The sequence below is a fragment of the Schistocerca americana genome, chromosome 2, assembly GCF_021461395.2.
Source record: "Schistocerca americana isolate TAMUIC-IGC-003095 chromosome 2, iqSchAmer2.1, whole genome shotgun sequence".
Taxonomy (NCBI): domain Eukaryota; kingdom Metazoa; phylum Arthropoda; class Insecta; order Orthoptera; family Acrididae; genus Schistocerca; species Schistocerca americana.
The window spans coordinates 733,775,030-733,797,379 of NC_060120.1; the positions used below are offsets into that span (position 1 = coordinate 733,775,030).

Genomic DNA, 22,350 nt, shown 5'->3' on the forward strand with positions numbered 1-22,350 from the left:
CAGACAGAGACTGGCTGTGAGACTGCACAGGTGTTCTGCTAATGATGGGGGTGAGGTGTCGTGTGGCAGTGAGAGTGAATTCTCTGGGGATGGTGAGGGACTGACCGCAGACAAGGTCTGCAGGTGAGATGTCGATCACTTCCTTTGGTGTTATGCACAGGCTGAGGAATACAAGCAATAGTGCTTCCATCCAAGCAGTGTCCAATGAAGACACTCAACCCTGCTGTTAGGCACTGGGTGGTAACTTGTCATGCAGTGTAGCTGCTTGCCAAGCAGTCAGGTGATGTGTTTGACTAGCGCAATGTTGAACTGGCAACCATGTCATCCATACTTATGTGACCGAGGCAGCTGAAGCATGCCACCTAGGCAGTAGCAACCATCTTGGAGGGATGTCTGCAAAGGGTGTTGCCGCCGGCCATAGGGTGAAGTGGTCCTCCATTCTAAGGAGGTAGTGCTTGCCTTGAGATGGAGGACACAGCCCTATAATGTCCGCATGGACATGTGTGAAGCAGTGTGTCATGTCAGGGGAGGCACCGGTGGTCACGTGGGTATGCCTCCTGACTTTGGCGCACTGGCATGCCATACAGGTGCATACCCACTGTTGAAAGTCCTTCTGGAGTCAGGGTCAGACGAAATGTGGTGCAATGAGCAACACAATGGTGTTTGCACCAGGATGTGATAACCCATGGACAGGGTCAAATATGCTGCATTGCAATTTTGTTGGAGAAATGGGCAATGCGTGCCTGTCATAGTATCACACCGAATCTTCCAGGAAGAGTCAGGGATGGACACCTGTTCTAGATGTAGGCTGCTGTAGGAATAGTGTTCGAATCTGTCCAGTTCTCCATCACCCTCCTGTTCTTGTGTGAGGTCTTCAAAGTTCACTAGGGGTGAGATGACTGCACAATCATGGGACAAGCAGTTGGCAATGACGTTGTCCATCTCAGAAATGTGTTGGATGTCTGTTGAGAAATGGTACATATACTCCAATTGCTGTAGTTGGCACAGTGAACAGTTAGTGTTGTTGGTGCGGAAAGTGTGTGTTATAGGTTTATGGTCCATGAAGATAATGAAGGGGTGAGCTTCTACCAACAAACGGAAGTGTTTCACTACCTGATACACGGCAAGCTGTTACTGGTCATATGTGCTCCAAGGGCGATGTACTCCTTACTTTCTCTAGAAGATTGTGGCTGCCAGCTACGTTCAGCGGGTTGCTGAAGTGCTGCACTGATAGCTAACCCTGCACCGTGTATTGGATGAGCGAGCAGCACCGCTTCGTATAGGCACCATTTAGATGCAGTAAAACTTTGCTCCAATCCATGAGTCCAGGTAACAGGAGCCCTTTCTTTCACCATGGGGCCATGTTGCACTTCAGTCAGGGGTTCCAGCCCCACAGCAGCATTGCACAGGTGGCACTGGTAGAAGTTGACCATTTTGAGATAATGACGTAAGCCTTTGTGGGTTTCTGGGTGAGACATGTGCAGGATCACCTGCACTTTGTCCGGCAGTGTTGTGAATCCAGTAGGGGTGATTAGATGACTGAGAAACTTAAACTCATGAACCCCAAATACTCATTTCAGTGGACTGATCACTATGCCAGCCCTGCTGATGTGCCAGAAAATGGTTGTTACATGGCTGTGATGGAATTTGTGCCTCTTCGAGAACACAAAGACGTCGTCCAGGTACATGAAGCAGTATGTTATCCCTCGCAAGAGACCATCCAGGACAGCATACTCTCCAAGAGCCTAAAAGAAGTGGTAACCACTGTGTTTTTTATATGTCCTTAGGTGCTCGGTGATCTGCATGTATGCCTTCATGCAGTTGATTTTACTAAAGACAGTTGCATCTGCCAAGGAATTTCTAAAATTCAGCAGATGTTGCACCAGATATCTGTCTGGCACTGTCCTTGAATTTAGCCCACAATAATCCCCAGATTGGTGCCACGAATTTGTCCTTTTTGGGTACCAAATGTAAGGCAGAAGACCACAGGCTCCTCAATGGTTGGACGACGCCTCGTCGTGACATTGGCTTGAACTCAGCCTTTGCAACCGCAAGCCTGTTGGATGTGAGGAGACATAGGCAACATGAGATGGAGGACTGGGGGGTGGTGATGATATGGCGGAGCGTGTTGAATGCTTGATGTCCTGTTGCACCCTAGATGGGCAAGTTAGCTCCAGAAATTTGTTTAGAATATCTGTGAATGTTCTGGAGTATGCCACAGATTTACAGTGAAGAAGGTGGCCTGCTATTTCTATCCCATTACCTTTAGACTCGTAGTGTCAATAAACTGGATGTTTGCGATATCCACAAGCAACTGGTAGTGTCCGAGGAAATCTGCACCCAGGATCAACTCGTTGCATTGGCCATGGTAAACCTCCATGAAAATGTGTGGCACAGTCCAAGATCCATAGTCCAATGATGAGTGCTAAGCTGTTGGCTTTGTGGATTAAACAAAACACGCGCTCCCCACTGTGGTGTATGCAAAGTGAACTGTCGCCACTCGTTTGCTACATTGCTTGCACCCACAAATTGAACAGCATCTGTGAGACGAGAGAACATTTGCATGCTTGGCTGGACATGCTTACGTTGTCTTCTGCACCCACAAGTCTGTACTGTGTGCTTGATCATTGTGGAGTTTATACCCTCCAGTATCAGTGGTCAAGCTGTTCACTGCCACCACTTGATCGCTCACATTTTATTTATTATAACTTCTCGGTGTATATTGCTGTGAATAAATGTGTTGTGTGTACCTATGTGTATTTAATTGCCATCACCTGTGCCTACAGCTTGGACTTAGTGTGTGGGCTTGGCAGTAAGCTGCCCCACATACAACAGATTTGAAAGCAGCGAAGAACCACATGTTTTTGCCTACAGATGAGTACATCGGAGTCATCAGTGAGGCTTACAATGTGTTGTTCTTTGCCGCTTTCAAACCTGTTGTAGTGTGGGCTGGCTTACTGCCGCACCCACCCATTAAGTCCAAGCTGTAGGCTAAGTGACAGCAATTAAATACATGTGGTTATGCACAACACATTTATTCACAGCAATATACATTGAAAAGTTATGATAATTACAATGGAAATGTCCACGTGGGAGACCACATTTGCGCAGTGAATGGCTCAGTGACTCTCCTCAGAGATCAGATGTACTGTACAGACTTCGCCACAGAAGACAATGGATGCATGTCCAGCTGAGCATGCTAATGTTCTCTTGTCTGGCAGATGCCATTTAATTCATGGGTGCAAGAAATGTAGCAAACAAGTGTTGGCTGTCCAATTTGTGTATGCGATGGTGGCATTGTGCTCAACCCAGGTGAATCACACTTTCTGTGATTTCAGAATGATACATGTAAGAGCAGCTAGCTCGCACTCTCTCTTTGTGTCCTACACACCCACCAGTGCTGCATCATTGCCATGCTTTGACTTAATGGTACTTTTGCCCAGGGTTATGCATAGATGAATGTTAGCCCATTCACTGTGTCATCTGCAATTCCTGTGCTACTCTGCAAGGCTGCTACAGCTGTTTTCATATTTTTAATGTGCTTTGTACATTATGTTAAAGTGTATGGTTTCTAACCTATAGCTGAATAGATGTCTTTGCTCCAAATATTTTTAATGAATGAAACAAATCAGTGTGTCATTAAAGAAACAGCATAGTGCTATTTAATTATCAACATCACTGTTGTGCATTATTTTCTTTGGATTTTAAAATTAGCACTGTTGAAGTAAAGTAACCTTGCAGGAACTGCACCATGGTTCAATGTGATTGGCGTGATTAAATTGTAAATCAAAAGTCAGTAACTTAATTTCACAATAATTCTTTAATCACTTAAGGCTATTGATTCCAATTTTGAGATGTATATATAGCTGCATAATATATATGAAAATACTTTTAAAATAATATTTAATGTATATGTAAGTGAGATTGACATATTTTGTACTTACATTACTTATTATAAGGCACATTCAAAGGAAAACAGGTCACTAGTGTAAAGTAACGGTAATGATTTTGTTACTTCAAAATTGTAGTTATACTCTCTACATATACTCAAAAATAGTCATCAATACTGTAGGCACATTTATCCCATTTCAACACTAGCCAGTCGATTTCATCCTTGAAGAAGCTAGTAGGCTGCTGTCGGATCCAGGCCTGGAACCATCACACGCTTCATTGTCCATTGCAAATCGATGTCCGTGAATAGCTTGTTTTAGAGTTCCAAACACGTGGAAGTCACACGGTGAAAGGTCGGGACTGTACAGTGGATGTTCCAGCATTTCCCACCGAAACTGCTGCAATGTCATCTTCACCGCATTGGCTGTGTGTGGGCGGGCATTATCATGCAGGAGGATAATGCCATTGGACAATGTGCCTCAAAGTTTTGACTTGATAGCTCATCTAAGGTTCTGTAAAGTGGTTTGATACCACTGGGCATTACGGTTGTGCCCCTTGACAAGCAGTGGGCCCTTGTGGTCAAAAAAGCTGGGCATTACGGTTGTGCCCCTTGACAAGCAGTGGGCCCTTGTGGTCAAAAAAGGAGGACATCATGACCTTACCACAACTGGTGTGCATGGCCTTTGATTTCTTTGGAGGTGATGAAGTTGCATGTTTCCCCTGCTTGCTGTGACACTTGCTTTCTGGTTCGAAATGGTGACACCATGTTTTGTCACCCGTGACAATACATGACAGAAATCTGTATTCCTCCTCATGATAATGTTGCAGATTGTTCAAAGGCAGAGTCATTCGAGTATTGTGCTGTTCGGCGGTCAGTTGGTGGGGGACCCACTGCGCACAGATTTTTTGAATGTTCAAATGTTGATGCATTATGTTGTGGGCAATGCCCACGCTAATACCCAGTAACTAATGGATCTCATCCACGGTTATTCTGTGGTTGTCCAAGACCAAAGCATTCCCTTCCGCAACCATTTCCAGTGTGATTACATGATGAGCCTGTCTAGGATTAGCATCGTCTTCCAGTGACTCGCGGCCCTCAAGGAATCGTTTGTGCCATTCGCCAACACTTGAACGACTCAGACTGTACTCACCATACACAGCTTTCATCTGTCAATACATTTCAAGGCGTCCAACTCCCTCTGGCACCAAAAATCGAATCACTCCTCAATGTTCCTGCTTACTCGCCTGCATGTTTGGTAGTGGACAATAACTTGTGTGACCACCTTCTCTTCGACATGAAACCACACTGGCGCTATCAACATCAAACAATTCGCACACGTCAGTGTCTCTACCAATAGATGGCACCATCATACCTGCAGCTACTTGGTGCCACCTTACGTGTAACACAACGGTAGACGCACAGACCAGGTTTCTTTTGAATGAACCTCATAGTATTCACATAGAATAACGCGTTCTCAAACAAGCTTTAGAAACACATTGAGCAAATGTGTCATCCAGCCATCTCCCCCTATCCCTCGCCTTCAACATTTTGCAAATAAGAGGGCTGTAGTTGTCGCTTTACTCTTGCTCGAGCATTAGATGGCTGCAATGGGGCAGAGCAAGTGACAAACAACTGGTTCACTTGTAAGTTTAAAAGCTGTACTTTCAAGAGGCCATGACTGCATGCAGTTAGAATGATGACCCAAATTTTCATGCAGGATCAATTGCTATGGCTGATATCTTGCAAGTGTGCTTTTTTCTCCTTACCATATGTGGCCAAGGAGGGATACCTAAACTCGAATTGAGGAGTGCTGGAAGGAGGTGCTGAAACAAAACACTTATAAGCAACATTACCAATGACTCACCTTCGAGATCTCAGTTGTATCAGATGCCTCCAAGCATCTAGGGTGTCACACAATGGACTGTGTTTTTCCCCTTGCTGTTTGGGAGACCAGAACAGTCTTCAACAGTCTAACAATAAAAAGTGTTGCAGGAGTTTTGATGGTCCATTGGTAAGTTTTAAGATCTAATGTACTGGAAGAGAAAGGGAGGGAAACCTCCTGAGCAGAAACTAAAAACCAAGATTAAGCCAATATTGTGTGAAAATATATTTATTGTTTTTAAAAGAAAAAGTGAGACAATTTTTAAGCTATACCTGTTCTTTGTTCTTAAGAGCTATGTATCCTTTATTCTTAAGAGACTATAGACTTTTGCTAGGTTATTTAAATGAGTAAATAGGATTCAGAATTCAGTCTTTTTCTTTATGGTGACATTTTCAGTAAATCAGTAATGTAAATTCCCAAAAATAAAAGAATAAAACTAGCATCTTGGATTCCGGTACTGGGATACCAATACTGGGAACATAACTTTCAGGGTTATTGAGCTTGTTGGTGTCCATCATCCTGTTGGTGGTAGTTGTTGTTGGGTGTTCACTGAAAAAGAAAAGACTCAAGAGCAGAATATAACAAAATGTATAAGTTTTAGTAGTCAAGAAGAGTCAGTCACATTAATGTATACAGACATATGTTAATAAAGGAATTACACTGACATTTGTATGTGCAAGCACAGCAATGGGAGGGCCTCTATCAGGTCTTAAATACATTGTATAAATGCAGTTGTCAGTGTTCTGAAGTTCCACTGACCTCACAGCAAAAGATACAATTTCAGTATTACAAATAATGCTGAGAGTTACTCAAACTTCCCGTCAGATGTCCATGTCATATGAAAATGAAAAGTAACAGGAAGCAGTCAGAGACAAAACAGCCAGATCTCTTTCCACCTACAACCTTGGACAATGCTAATACGGTGACAAGTATCAGCATTTGTAGAAACAATATAACTAGTCCCAATACTCTATTTCAGTCCCATTCCTTCTTGGACTAATCAACACAGAGACATCAAAAATGTCTATGATAATACAGTGGATTTAGAATTCAAACTGAGAAATGTAGGCTTCTGCATAAAGAAAATGTAATAGGAAATCTTACAATTCATATGGTGAGTTTCTGGCCTCTGGTATACAGTTAGAAACATGGTATTTGTTTTTATAAGTGCACTGTAGAACTCAGTTACTTCTGAACTATATATCCTTTTCAGTGTAGTCTGCATGTAAGCCACCATATATCAACACTGAACTAGGTACTCTTCCAACAATTACTTTGATGTTATCCTGTCTCTTCCTATTCTTCAGATACTTCAATTCACATCATATGGTATGGTGTTTTGCTTCAACTTGTTCCAGGGGCCAGGTGCTTGGCACCTATCTTCTATTTTGAAGTATTGCTTCATAACAATTGTTCAGCATTAGCTCTTTGCTTTATTGCCCTTTTCTTGCAGATGAAGGTCACTTCTGATCTGTGTCCATTCATTATTTCTTCTTTGTTTACATAAGTATTTACATTTGCTTTTCAGATGTAAATTTTCTGTTTTGTATACCTTTAGCAGTGTGTAAAAATTTACTCTCTGATTACATACATTGATGGAAAAAAAATTGCAACACCAAGAAGGAGTTGTGCAATAAACAAAAGTTGGTAGGTGTGTTTCTACCTCTTGAAGATAATGTTTATTAAAATTTCACACCAGTCATGTAAAAGTGGCATGGTTAGTGCCACTATGAGGATGCAAATCAGGTTTGCTTTAAATACATGCTGTGGCAGTCATGAGCGTTAGTTACCTTTGTGATTGGATGTAGTGAGTTGATGTTAGCTCAGAATGCCTTTAAGGTGACAAGGATGCCATTCCAACATCTCACTGACTTTGAACAAGATTGTGTAACAGGGCTACAAGAAGCTGGATGTTCCTCCTGCAGTATTACAAAAAGACTTGACAGGAATGTAACCATGTTACCTGACTGCTGGCAGCAGTGGTCATGTTAATGTTTGGTTGCAAGAAGACTGGGCTCTGGACCATCATGTTTGGTGTATGGCTCTGGTGTATCATACTGGATCTGCAGCAGCAGCTGGCACCACAGCGACACAATGAACTGTTACAAATTGCTTACTGCAAGCACAGCTCTGAGTCAGATGCCCTGTAGCGTACACTCCACTGACTCCAGACCACCTCCATTTGCGACCTGTGTCAAGTGAGAGCTCATTGGAGGACAGGGTGGAGGTCTGTTGTGTTTTCTGATGAAAGCTAGTTCTGCCTTGGTAACAGCGATGGCCATGTGTTGGTTAGAAGACTAATTGAAGGCCTGCAGCCAACCTGTTTGTGTGCTAGGCACACTGGACCTACACCTGGAGTTATGGTCTGGGGTGCAATTTTGTATGAAGGAAGGAGCACTCTCATGGTTATCTCATGCTCTCTGACATTAAATTTGTGCCTCAGTTTGGTGATTTGACCTTTTGTGCTGCCATTCATTCCCTGTAATGACCATACAAGTGCACTAAGTATGGAACTCCATCCTACAAAATGACATTCAGCACCTGTACAACACAATGTATACATGTTTGCATGCTTGCATTGAATGTTCTGATAGTTACACTTGTTATTAATGTACCAGCATTTCACATTTGTGATGGCTTATCTTACACCTAAGTTAACCTGTGATCTTGCAATGTTAATCACTTAATCACATTTAACATTAAATTTTTTTGCAAAGTGTTGACCCGTGTTGGTAGCTTGACTGCCATCTTCAGATCACATGTGGTATTATAAATTCACTAGCCGTGTAGAACACCATTGCATCATCTGTAACATTCTTATTTTAAAGCTTCACGTGAAATCCGTTACGTTTATCTGAAGATTTAAAATAACAATGTTATGGACAATGCAACAATTTTGTACAGTGCTAGTACATTTATAATACTGCATGTGATATGAAGATAATTAAGCTATAGAAAATGGTCATCACTTTGTAATAAAATTTTAATGTTAAATTTGATTGAGACAATAAACAGAAAAATTTTGAAAATTTTAAGAAATTTCGTTGAAAGTTTATAAAGTTTTTATAATTTCACATTTGATTATCTGCTTACAATCATTTTGTCCTATTCTGACAATGTCAGATATACCCAGATCACATATTTATTAACACAAACCACAAAAGATATAGGTGTATATTGCACTTTGGAGAGGCTCTAAACTGGTTTGAATCAAATGTCCTCCCACCCTCTTTTCCCTCACAACCCCCCCCCCCCCCCCCCCCCCTGTCTCGATGTCAACAAAACACATCTTATATGATTCCACAGAGCACAAAAAATACAAAATTATATGGCCATAAAATTTAAAGATAAAGAAATAGCAAGAGTAGATTCTTCCCAACTACTGGTACTAAATATTGATATCAGGCCCACCAGCACAGTACATTTATTAGAATTATATAGAAGACTGAACTCAGTAGCTTTTTTCTATTTGTCTGATTGCAAACATGTACAAAATTAGGCTACCGAAGTGGTGTAATTTGGTTATTTCTCTTCAGTTATGAAGTACAGCATTAAATCCTGAAGTAATTGACTCAAACTAATAAAGCTTTTACTTTTCAAATTAGGGTCCTCAGAATCATGAAAATAGCCCATTGCAGACACTTCTGCAGAATTTATTAAAACAGTTAAGAATCTTTACAATGCTATGACAGTGCCTTCTCTCACTTGTGTCATTAACTGTAATAAAATAATACATTACACACATAAAATAGTGCCTATCATGAGTATGATTATGAATTAAACAGGATTTATCTAGACAGATAAAAAATCCCCAGCATGGCTCATAAAGAAATGCTATAACAGCTCATGTCAAACCTGTTAGTGATGGTTTGTCCTAATTCAAAAAACTTGTAATACATTCTCTTCTTTATAAAAGTCCTACTCAGCACAGGAGTTTTTTGGTATCACATAGTACTTTATTAGCTGTGAGGTATCACTATTGATCTACATACTGAAAATTGAAAACTATGACTACTGTTACCATAATACAGGGTGTTCAGCAAAGGAGTCCCTGATCTCAAGATTAAATATTTTGAAAACTAAGATCAATATTAAAGTGCAATTAACAGCTTGTTCCTTGTGAAAGCTGTAAGAATTTAATACAGAAGTTTCAAAAAAGCTCAAAAATCTGTTGACAGATGGTGCTGTAATCACAATACATAGTGCATATAAATAGTGTGCCATAGCTCAGTCCACCATAATATGAAAGGGGGTTAGTATGCCAAAGGAAGATGTTGAAATTGTACATTCCATAGAACAACGTGTTTTTCTGGTACTGCGATAACAGAGGTTAGAACACAGTTCTACAGCAACAAGTCATAGTTTTCAAATATGATTTAATTCTCCAAAAGGTCCCAGTGAAAAAACTGTTGTCAAGCTCTTCAGCAAATTACAATGACCAGGCAGCATGGCTGATGATCTAGTGGGGAATATAGGCCCCAGCAAACTGTAGTTACTCTCGTATATGCTGACATGATTTCTGCAATTATTCAGCAACATGCAAGGAAATCCACCAAAAGAATTGCAGCAGAGACTGGTCTAAAGTGATACAGTGTACAGGAAATACTGAGACATAGCCTACACATGTTTCCATTCAAAATCCAAAGCCACCAGGCCATATCTGCATGAGCCGTGCAACCGAGGGCTGAGTTTGGGAACCAGATTCTCACAATGATTGACAATGAAGGATTTGATGTTGGCTGCACCTGGTTCATGGATGAAGAACATTTTCACCTGAATGGAGTTGTGAGTAAATAATACTGGCAAGTGTGGGGTTCTGAAAATCCACATTTACGTGAAGCGAAACCACATTCTTCTACCAAAGTTACCATTTGAGTTGTGGTATGCAGCAGAGACGCTATTAGTCCTTTTTTCACGCAAGAAGTGATCACTAATGAACATTATCTTGCAACCTTGACGCTGGTTGTCACCACGCAGTTAGCATTGGATCAACCAGGCACTGAGTGGCTCATGCAAGATGGGGCCAGACAACATTGCACCAAACTGGTGTTTCACATTCTTGATGAATACTTCAGGAATAGAGTTATTGCATTGGCTTATTGCAAATTTACAGGTGCAGGGATGGATTGGCATCCACATTCGCCCTTATCTGACTTCTTGTGACTATTTTTTGTGGGGCATATTGAAAGACACTGTCCATCAAAAACATCTCACCATGCTATACAAGCTTGAATTGATGATCTGTGTGGCATCTGAATTTGTTTCTGTTGAGATATTGCAGGATGTGGTGGCAAATTTCATTGTTCGTTTGCACCATGTATTGGTTGGGGAGAGAGATATATGCATCAATTATTGGGAAGCCACACCAGAAATTGTCTTCCCAGAAATGCATGCAGTTATAGATGCATACGTGTTAAGAACCTTGTGGCAATTCTGAAACTTTACTTGAATGTTAGTTTCTATAGTTTTTTGGTTTGTGGCTTGGTATTTACCTTTTCTCCCCAACGATGTACAATAATGCCGGTGTGGCTGCAGTGGCTATTCTTTCTTTGAGTTGATTTCCTCTCTGAAGAGCTGAATGTTAAAATGTAAATCCTTGTCACATCAGGAGAAGGAAATTAAAACATAGCTCAGTAGTAGAATGAAATGCTTGCAAGCCCCACATATTAGAACATTTACTTAATACAGTACTGAGACATGGCTTATTGCAAATTTACTGGTGCAGGGATGGATTGGCATCCACATTCACCTTTATCTGACTCCTTGTGACTACTTTTTTGTGGGGCATATTGAAAGACACTGTCCATCGAAAACATCTCACCATGCTATACAATGCTTAGAAGATCAACAGATAGACACCTTGGTCAGTGAAAAAAGACAAATTAATTACATAAAATAATTGCTATTTCTTTTCTTCAATTTTCTGTCAGCATAGATATAATCATATGTCTCTACAATATCTTTACCACATGGAGACAGAGCAAATATTTATTTGTATGTGTAGGTCATTGAAAGAACCTACATAACCATCTCCGTATTGTGAGTGGTGAACATTTTGAAGAGATAGTGATGTAATTGCAAAGACTGCTTGCAGCAGGTGAGTTTAATTATGTACACCAATATTGTATAAGCTCCACGGTATGCAGTGCCATCTGTTTCTTGAACCATTTTGAAACATCTGTGTAACTTCTGTATACAACTCTTACAGATTTCACAATAAACATACCTTTTGTTGAACTCATCTATTAATCTTAGTTTTCAAGATATTTAATTTAGAAATCTGTGAATGCCTTTGCTGCACACCCTGTACATTAGCATTTGTATGTATAGCGATGTAATTAACTGTTTATCATCACCTCAGTGTCCTGTGGGTGTTAAGGTTATAATTTACTGCCATTTTTACCATGATGTAGAATGCCTATAATATTCATGAAAAATTGTAAATTTTGTTAACATATTACTTGATTAATACCACATTTTTCATTTAATTGTCCCCAGGGAACTTCATCTAGAAGTTCGCAGGTGGCATCTGTGGGGCCCCAAGCTGAGTCTGACATTGCTTCCATTTACTTGTGTCAGACCCCTCCTGTTTTCTTTCCTGTCGGCCTCCCTTGGCCAACTCTTGTTTTTCGACCCCAGTGGTATTAGGTTTCGAGGCCTGAGGGTGTCTTTCAGTTTCCTATCTCTCTCATCCCAGTGCTGCAGGGTTTGATGCAAGACCCTAGCCCAAGGTTGTGGGTGAAGTCCCCAATGGCAGCTGTGGCGGTGGAGGAGATCTCTGTTACGGTGCATATGCTTGGCGGATGGGGCAATGGATCCGGAGTACCGTAGGCGACAGTAGGGTTCAACCTGAACAAGTCAGCAACTCCTGCAATCCACTCAACTCCACACGTAGTGACTCGTCACTCCTGTGGAAACAGTTGTTTGGGTCAAGAGAAAGCTATGAACGCTGGGAAAATTCGTGGCTTTTAAATACGATCCAGGCAATGCAGTGCCTGTGGAGAGGACACTCCGCCTGTGCCTGCAAAGGTGCGGATAACAACATGGGGAGTCGCAGTTACTGGTTTTAAGCCTTGCGCTGAGGGACGTGAGTGCGGGCGCCAGGGGTGACTCTCGTCGGTGGGATAGCCCATTGCAGCTAACTGACTGGTTATCGCCCGCCTCAAGCTGGGCAGCCCCCAGCCAGTAAGGTACCAGTCTGTCCCCCACCTTGCATTTCTATGGGTGTATGGAGCAGCAAGCATCTCGCAGTGCTTGATACAAGGTCGATTACTGAGGCACCTGGAAAAAACAACAATAAAGTAGCTCATATGAGCAAAACCAACTATTCAATAACACATTTGCCATCTGGAATGTCAGAACTATGTTACCCGGTTATGACACTCCTACAGATGCTGCCCCTATAGTCAGAAAAACAGCCATAATTGACAGAGAACTCCTGCGTCTTGGCATTGATGTGGCTGCATTACAGGAAACTCGTCTCTCTGGGGAAGGCAGCCTGTGTGAAGGCAGCCTTTTTCTGGAAAGGGAGAGAAATTGGAGAAAGACGTGAACACGGAGTTGGCTTTGCAGTGCCAAACAGTCTTCTCAGCTGCTGCGTACAACCAAAATCTATGTCTGAACGCTTAACAACTTTGAGATTAAAGACAACATCAGGCCCCATCACATTAATGTCTGCATATGCTCCCACTATGAAAGCGCCACCTGAAGTCAAAGACGTGTTCTATCAAATAAACTCGTGTTACTGGGAGACTTTAATGCCAGGGTTGGGAACAAACGATACAACTGGACTGACTGCATTGGCCCATATGGCATTGTAAATATGAATGAGAATGGTCAGTGACTGCTGGAACTTTGTACCTCTCTTTCTCTCTGCATCACAAACACTTACTTCCAGAACAGAGACGTGCACAAAGTAACATGGAAACACCCACGTTCAGGCCATTGGCATCAGCTCGACTTCATCATAACCAGAAGAAGCGACCTACGTCATGTCCTCAATTCCTGCACATATCACAGTGCTGACTGTGAAACTGATCACTCTTTAGTTATGACCAAATCACGGTTCACACCAAAGAAGATTCACTCAGCTGAGAGAATTTGTCGAAGAGTGAAGATCGACACCAAAGCCATTCAAGATGATGTGCTATACAAAAAGTTCAGTGAAGAAATTGAGATGAAACTGAATCCTTAGCAATTTATAACTGCACATAGTGCCGAAAATATGTGGCATCTAGCTAAAGAATATATTATGCAGACAGCTATCGGAACATTTGGGAAGCAGGTTAGGGCTCAAAGTGACTGGTTTACTGAATGTGAAAGTTAGTTGCGTCCATATATAGACAAGAAACGTAATGGTCATATACAGGTTATGAATAATCCTAAAGACCAACAAGCAATAGCTGAATACAAGGCCTGCAAAGCAGATCTGCAATGAGTTTCTCACCTTTGCACAAATAGATATTGGACTAACCTTTGTAAAACTATTCAGATCTGCCGAGACAAAGGAGATTATAGTGGCATGTGTCAAGGCGTCAAAAAGGCCATTGGACCAACAAGTAGGAAGTTCGCTGCAATAAAAGATCTAAATGGAGACCCAATCAACAATAAAAACCAGCAGCTAGATAGGTGGGTGCAGCACTATGCTAAACTATACTCAGAAGAGGTCAACATTTCTTCAGAAGCTTTGGGTACCTAACCAACTTACCCAGTTATGTCTGAGCTTGATGATCTTCCCACTATTGACGAATTAAAACTCGCACTTAAAAGTCTAAAGCTAGGCAAGAGTTCAGGCTGTGATAACTTACCACCAGAAATCATCAAACTTGACTGCATTTTGCCGACATTGTATCAAATCCAATTGCAGGCACAGTACCTCAAGACATGCGAGATGCAAATATAGTAACAATCTATAAGGGAAAAGGCGACATAGGTAATTGTAACAACTATAGAGGAATATCTCTCTTGAGCATTGCTGGAAAGGCGTATGCAAGGATAATCCTGAAGGGACTGTAAACCTTGGCTGCTCGGATCTACCCTGAGTCACAGTGTGGATTTCGAACTGGCAGATCCACAAGTGACATGATATTCACCTTGCGCCAACTACAAGAAAAGTGCCGCAAACACAGAATGCCATTATATGTGGCTTTTGAGGACCTCAACAAAGCCTTTGACACCGTCATTAGGGAGGGAATCTACAGCATATTGGAAAAAATTGGATGTCCCCCAACTTTGCTGTCTTTAATAAGATCTTTTCACGACAATATGCATGGCTCTGTAATCTTTGATGGCAGTGCATCTAAACCATTCAGTATGAACTGTGGCATAAGACAAGGCTGTGTGTTGGCACCTACACTTTTTGGAATTTTCCTCTCGGGTCTGCTCCAAGTGGCATTCGAGAATTGCAATATTGGAGTACATCTGCACACTAGGAATGATGGGAGGCTTTTCAATGTCAGAGTAAGACAAAGCGCTACGAGATAGTCGCTCGTGAACTCCTGTATGCTGATGATGCTGCAATTGTTGCAAACTCCACAGAAGAGCTGCAAGAGCTAGTATCAAGATTTAGTCACGCGTTCTTTTGTATGCATCGAAAACATGGACTACATATGCCAAACAAGAACGTCGCCTTAATGCTTTCCACATGCAGTGCCTGAGATCCATCCTCGGAGTAACGTGAAGGACCGAGTGACCAACGAAGCAGTGGTATCTAAAACTAACTGCGACAGTATTTCAGCTATCTTGAAGCAGAGACGACTCCCCTGGCTGGGACACGTCCATCGTATGGATCCTGACAGATTACCACGTGAGGTGATGCTTGGAGAGATCTCTATAGCCAAAAGACCTGTAGGACGTCCTGTATTGAGGTTCAAGCACTCCTGTAATCGACACAAACAGATGGGAGGCACGGGCTAGCATGAGACCAGAGTGGCGTGATGATATATCACCTGGAATCTCGAAGCATGATGAAGGCTTCTTAGACAAATTGAGGCAGAAAAAACTTCGCAATGCTACCAGTGCTCCTGCCTCAGCAGCCAAATACACTTGTGACAATTGTGGCAACAAGAGATGCTGTGCGGCCGTTGACTTGACAAGTCATATGAAAAAATGCAACCCATAAACACACAGACACTGCAGTAATCATATATATATATATATATATATATATATATATATATATATATATAATAGAAGGAAACATTCCACGTGGGTAAAATTATATATAAAAACAAAGATGAGGTGACTTACCGAACGAAAGCGCTGGCAGGTCGATAGACACACAAACAAACACAATCATACACACAAAATTCAAGATTTCGCAACAAACTGTTGCCTCACCAGGAAAGAGAGAAGGAGAGGGGAAGACGAAAGGAAGTGGGTTTTAAGGGAGAGGGTAAGGAGTTATTCCAATCCCGGGAGCGGAAAGACTTACCTTAGGGGGAAAAAAGGACAGGTATACACTCGCACACACGCACATATCCATCCACACATACAGGCACATATGTCTGCTTGTGTCTGTATGTGTGGATGGATATGTGCGTGTGTGCGAGTGTATACCTGTCCTTTTTTCCCCCTAAGGTAAGTCTTTCCGCTCCCGGGATTGGAATGACTCCTTACCCTCTCCCTTAAAACCCACTTCCTTTCGTCTTCCCCTCTCCTTCCCTCCAAAAGCTTGAATTTTGTGTGTATGCTTGTGTTTGTTTGTGTGTCTATCGACCTGCCAGCGCTTTCGTTCGGTAAGTCACTTCATCTTTGTTTTTATATATATATAGTTATGATAGAGGGAAACATTCCACATGGGAAAAATATATCTAAAAACAAAGATGATGTAACTTACCAAACGAAAGTGTTGGCATGTTGATAGACACACAAACAAACACAAACACACACACAAAATTCAAGCTTTCGCAACCAACGGTTGCTTCATCAGAAAATAGGGTAAGAGAGGGAAAGACGAAAGGATGTGGGTTTTAAGGGAGAGGGTAAGGAGTCACTCCAATCTCGGGAGCAGAAAGACTTACCTTAGGGGGAAAAAAGGACAGGTATACACTCGCACACACACACATATCCATCCGCACATATACAGACACAAGCAGTGTCCTTTTTTCCCCCTAAGGTAAGTCTTTCCACTCCCGGGATTGGAGTGACTCCTTACCCTCTCCCTTAAAACCCACATCCTTTCGTCTTTCCCTCTCCTTCCCTCTTTCCTGATGAAGCAACCGTTGGTTGCATAAGCTCGAATTTTGTGTGTGTGTTTGTGTTTGTTTGTGTGTCTATAAACATGCCAATGCTTTCGTTTGGTATATATTCATTTAATTATTGCTGCAGAAATTTGGCTGTAAAATCATGTCTGTATATAACAGTATACCAGTTGGCCCTCTTAACAGTCATCAGGCACATTTTCTCTGATGTTCTATCAGATCTCTGCAATTTTCTTTTTGCAGTGTGTTGCTTGAGTCACCTCCAACAAATACTGCTCATCATGTCTTTCATGCACTGTCAAAAAGTGTCAGTTCATTTCCTGTTAAAAACAAAATTATTCTTGAAGCAAGAGTTTTTTTTTTATTTATCTGTATGTATTAACTGGAACAGTAAAACACAAAGAGTATTCCAGTTCTCCAGCAGTGACTAAGCAGTACTGCTGCATGATGGTAGCAGTCATCGAAGCCAAGGCTGTGCTGTTCCTGCTGGATTACTGGTTATTCTTCATGTTTTACTGTCCCTGTTAAAACATATTGATAAAGCAAATATCACCCTAGATTAATTTAGGCCTGCTCAATCAAATGGGGATATAACATTCTGGTTTTAGAAATCATTTTCTAACTGGAAACAAACCAAAGCTTTGTTTTGATAATGGGTGCCATGTGTAAGGTGAGGTGAACAGTAATCCAGCTACATGTTGTAAAAATGAGATTGCAGGTATCTATTGAAACACTGGAGAAAATGATCCTGATGACTGTCAGGAGGACACTGTATAATGTGTGTATAATATATCAGTTCTACATCTGAGTGATTTTCTTGCAATTGGCTTTATGGAATATGAAATAAAAAAGTAGATATCATACAGATGGTGTTCAAGTAAGTACATATGATCATAGTGGAGAAAGCAAAGTAATTTTCCAATTTAATGATAAATCTGTTAGAGTTAGATGAAATTTCCTTTTTTATTTTTATTTTATTCATATTGCCTGATAATATTATCCATTATTACTATTGTTTTCATGAAAAAATAACATTTATATTGTATCATACCTCTATTGAGCCCTTGAAAATTTAAGCCATTATAGTTTATGTAGAATACATGGATGTTTGTTACCTCTAGAGAACAGTTTTAAATTAATAGTTACACCAAATGAGAACAAATTACAGTTGTCATTTGTTGGGTGCCAACATTCTTCTCTCCTGTGGGTACTAGTCTGTGGCAGTGCTTAGTCTTCTTATTACTTGCACCTCTCCCTCAAGGAAACAAAGAAAACATGAACAGATCAAAGAACCCAACCTTTTGCTTCAACATATATATATGAACTGTTATGCTGTTTTATGTCACTATACCTCCCCCCCCCCCTCTCCCTCTTCCCCTCCCCCTCCCCTTCCCCCTACCCTCCCTTTTCCCCCCCAAATAACTCATTCTGTGGATGTGTGCATCAGAAACCAAGGCGTTAGGCACTTCATTATATCCAAATATCATAGCTAGTGATTACTTATGTTCAGCAGTGTGACACTTATATCTACCTCAATTTAACTCATTGTAGTGTGTAATGAAGTATTTAATGAATTATTTGTCTTATGTTCAACAGAATGCATTACCATGGATCCGCTGTCCCATCGCACGCATATGTTCCAAGGTTTACCTCTCGATCTGCCACTGCAACGCCTACTGGATCACCAAAGAAACGCCAACTTCCACAGATACCTCATGCGCTACCAAAAGCACTGAAGGATCGTGTAGTAAAGGTACAGATATGTAGTAATTATTTCCCACACTATTATTGACTATAATTTTTAAATGAGATCCAAATGTCACAAATACATGTTATTCATTAGTCACCGTGTGCAGTTCAATTATATGTGAAGAATTTTAGGGTGATGTACGCTACCTAGATTTGTAAGTTGGATACAGGAACAGTCCCATTGTTAATAGGATGTGCATTTGTAAATAACGTACATGTCTTTTAAACTATCAGTGTAATGATGAACTTCATTCCTGTGTCAGGTGCTATATAATCTTGAAATTCACTGTTCAGTCCTTTTTTCTTAAATGAAATCATTTAAGTGAGCCAGTAATGCCCAGCATGTTCTGTGTCTAAGTTAGTCAGTCACAATGCTATTATCATATACTGAACATATCATAAGAATCCATCGGTTGCCTTTTTCTCAGTATTGCAGGGTGTCCATTACTTTTTCTCCATTGGCTGGTATAGATGTGAAAGGGTTATGCGGTGCTTTGTGCACATTGTGGTGATCCTCTCTTGTGATGTCAGATCTGGTTAACTGAACCTTGACGATTAGTATGCTTGTCCTTATGTTCTCATGTAGTCCAGTGTTGTGCCACTGTCACATATGAATACCCCACAAATCAGGACATTGCACAATTTGACCAGTGAGCCAAATGGAGACCCACATTGAGGCCCCTTTTAAACTCCGGATCGCCAAAAAAACACCAGCTTCCACAGATACCTCATGTGCTGTGAAAAGCACTGAAGGATTGTGTAGTAAACTGTGTCAGATGCAGATAACCCTGTCTCACACTAGTATGCAACAGCTTTGTGCCCTTATCTGATGCTGTTAATGACCTGTTTATTGCCTACTAATCCTGGTAACAACACAGATTCAATCTAGTGGCATCTGTACTTGTCAAAGAGAACTGCAACTCTAATGATTTTCATATCTGCCAGTGTTGTGTACATTTACTAACTTACATGGACATCTCATCATGTCTCCTAGGTTGTTCACTTTATTTGTCAGTCAATGTACTGTGGCTTGTGAAATTTCATGTGACAAATAGAAAACAGTTTAGATATACTAGTTGAGTTAAATTTAATCAGTTACCGATCTCTATTATAAGATGACACCATAATATTCCATATTTAGGCAAATATTACCTATTCTTCATGTAATGACTCCCCACAAAATTGATTTATAAACTTCAACTATATGCGCATGGCATGATAATTTTTAATTGCATAGCTCAGAGAAGAGAACACCCTTGAAATGGAACAATCCTTACTACTGAAAATCCAATTATGTATCCACTTCAAAACAACATTTTTGTGAATCAGACCAAATCCAACCATTGCGAAATGAATAAACTGGACATTGAAATCAGTGATGAAACATTTAAAGGAAGATGTAGATATCAGTTACTTTCATAGAAAACTATATAAGTTTTTAGGAATATTTTTGTTAGTCTTAGTTTTTCTTGTGCAAATTGATCCAATGGTTTGAAAAAGACACGAGTTACTTATGACAAATTCAATTAAGATATAAAAGCTATACTTGACTGGGTGTTTGTTGTAATGTATGCATCACCTTGAAACAAAATATATGTTAGATGATAATGTTACTGCTGGAAGGTCATTAATACACATGAGAAAAATGTTGTGACACTAAGACAATCTTGTGGGATAGCACAAATAGTTAATTCCTGTTGAGATTAAAAGTGAGAACTTTCCAGCAGGAGACATTTTCTTATTATGACCATTGTTTTCTGTTTGTACAAATTGAACAATTTAGCAGAATTTCCTGTAACACCATAATTTTTTAATTTGCTAAAAATGATGTGATTTATGCAGTCACATGTATTGATATCTCACAGAGTATACTACTAAGATGCCTATTACAAAAGTATCATATATTAAGTGAAACAACAAGTTTACTGTTACCAGTCACCATTTTATTTATTTCCACGACACGTTTCAAAGGTTTAAACCTCCATCATTAGGTGGATTTACGTTATTTAGTATTACATTTGTGTGTGTGTTGTGTTACAATTTTTGGAGGAACTTGTGGCACTGCCTAGTGGAGAAACAAGACACTATTTCAGAACATGGTTTTGGATTTCTTCTGATAATAAATTAAACTGATATCTAATAGTAAACATTAAATAAGTAAAATAGAGTACCTCCAGTGGTCACAGGTTCCTATTCACTGTCATAACACATCACATGTATACTGCCACATTTGTAAACAAATTTGGCGTTTGGAATCTGCTGGGTGCAAGATTCCAGACGCCATAACACCAAAGTTATCTAGGCATTGCCCCATTCATACCGTAAATATATCTTAAGTTTCAGCTGTGATTGCAGTGGTCTTCCTCTGGGTTGACTGGTGTACTTTGTGATCTAAGGTCTATTATGTTTCATCATGCATCTTCTACTGAGCTTGGGGAGCCAAATGTAGTACTATTGCTCCCTGATGTATGTCACTGCTGAAGATTATATGAACAGAGAGACTGGTTTTTTGCTTGCACCAGCTTGGCTGCTAGCCAAATGAACCCAACAGCCCACACAAACAACTCAAGATCAGGCATTAGCAGTGAAAAACTGCCACTGTGAGACTCCTGTCCAACTTGAAGAAAACAGGATTCTAAACCCAATTTTCCAATGACTGTCAATCTTTGCTGTTATTGCACGAGGCAATAGACAACCACAATAGATCCCAACTCCTTCAAACAGAAGAAACCACTCTAATAAAGTTTCCCACTCCTTCCACCACAGTAGACCAATAATATCAATGGTTTTCAATATTGTGATGTAAAGGCTACTCCAGGAGAACGTGACAAAATGTAATGGTTCCTGGGCAGTAAAGTGCAAAAGTGCACTAGTAGACCTAAAGGGAGGGCAATGCAAACATGTTATGATCATTGGTTTTATTCAGTGATAGTTATTTTACAGACCCAAAAAGCTTTTATGTCAGTCATGACAGTGCCTACTACCTCTGTAATAAGTCAGAATCCGATGCAGACTGAGCATTTCCATTACATTAATTACATAGCACATTTACAATTCTTTTAAATCTGAACTATTTTTGTTATTATAAGAAAACACGAAGATGCTCTTGAAATTCAGATTCCATCTTCTTGTGGTTGCTGGCCATCAGCTATAATACTGCAGCAGCTGGCAGGGCAAAGATTCATGTCCATTGAGAAAACAGTACTGTGTTTTTATGATCTCCTTAACTCCAAGAGAAACAGAAAAAGAAAACAAAATTTGTGGGAATATATTGAAACAAAGGTACTGTAAATAGATGAAAACATAAACATATTTTTGGCTGATATGGCTTAGGCAAGAAAGACACCAGTGTCACTATGGTTATTTGTTGCACTATACTCTTCACATTCCATTTTTCCAGAGTAACTCCACACACAGAAAGAAATCAAGAAAATGCTGATGGAGTGAAGTATTCACATCTTGATATTTACATAATCCAAATACCTAAGATGGAAAAAGGAAAAACTTCACAAGTGACAAGAAAGTGTAGAGATACGTCTATTTGTTGCTCCATTCAAAAATGTGCAACAAAATTAAAGAAAAATCTTACTGTGGCTGAGGGTTGGGGCAGCGTGTGATTACGTAAT

The 22,350-nt window shown here is 40.5% G+C and overlaps 1 protein-coding gene across 1 annotated transcript in view; it reads left to right on the forward strand.

Annotated features, from left to right (window-relative positions):
* The window catches only part of LOC124594764 (regulating synaptic membrane exocytosis protein 2), a 1,241,912-nt gene that overhangs the window by 633,689 nt on the left and 585,873 nt on the right, over positions 1-22,350 (forward strand). The window contains exon 14 of the mRNA XM_047133151.1: positions 18,572-18,728. Coding sequence (XP_046989107.1) covers positions 18,572-18,728 — 157 coding nt within the window. The remainder of the gene's footprint in view (positions 1-18,571; positions 18,729-22,350) is intronic.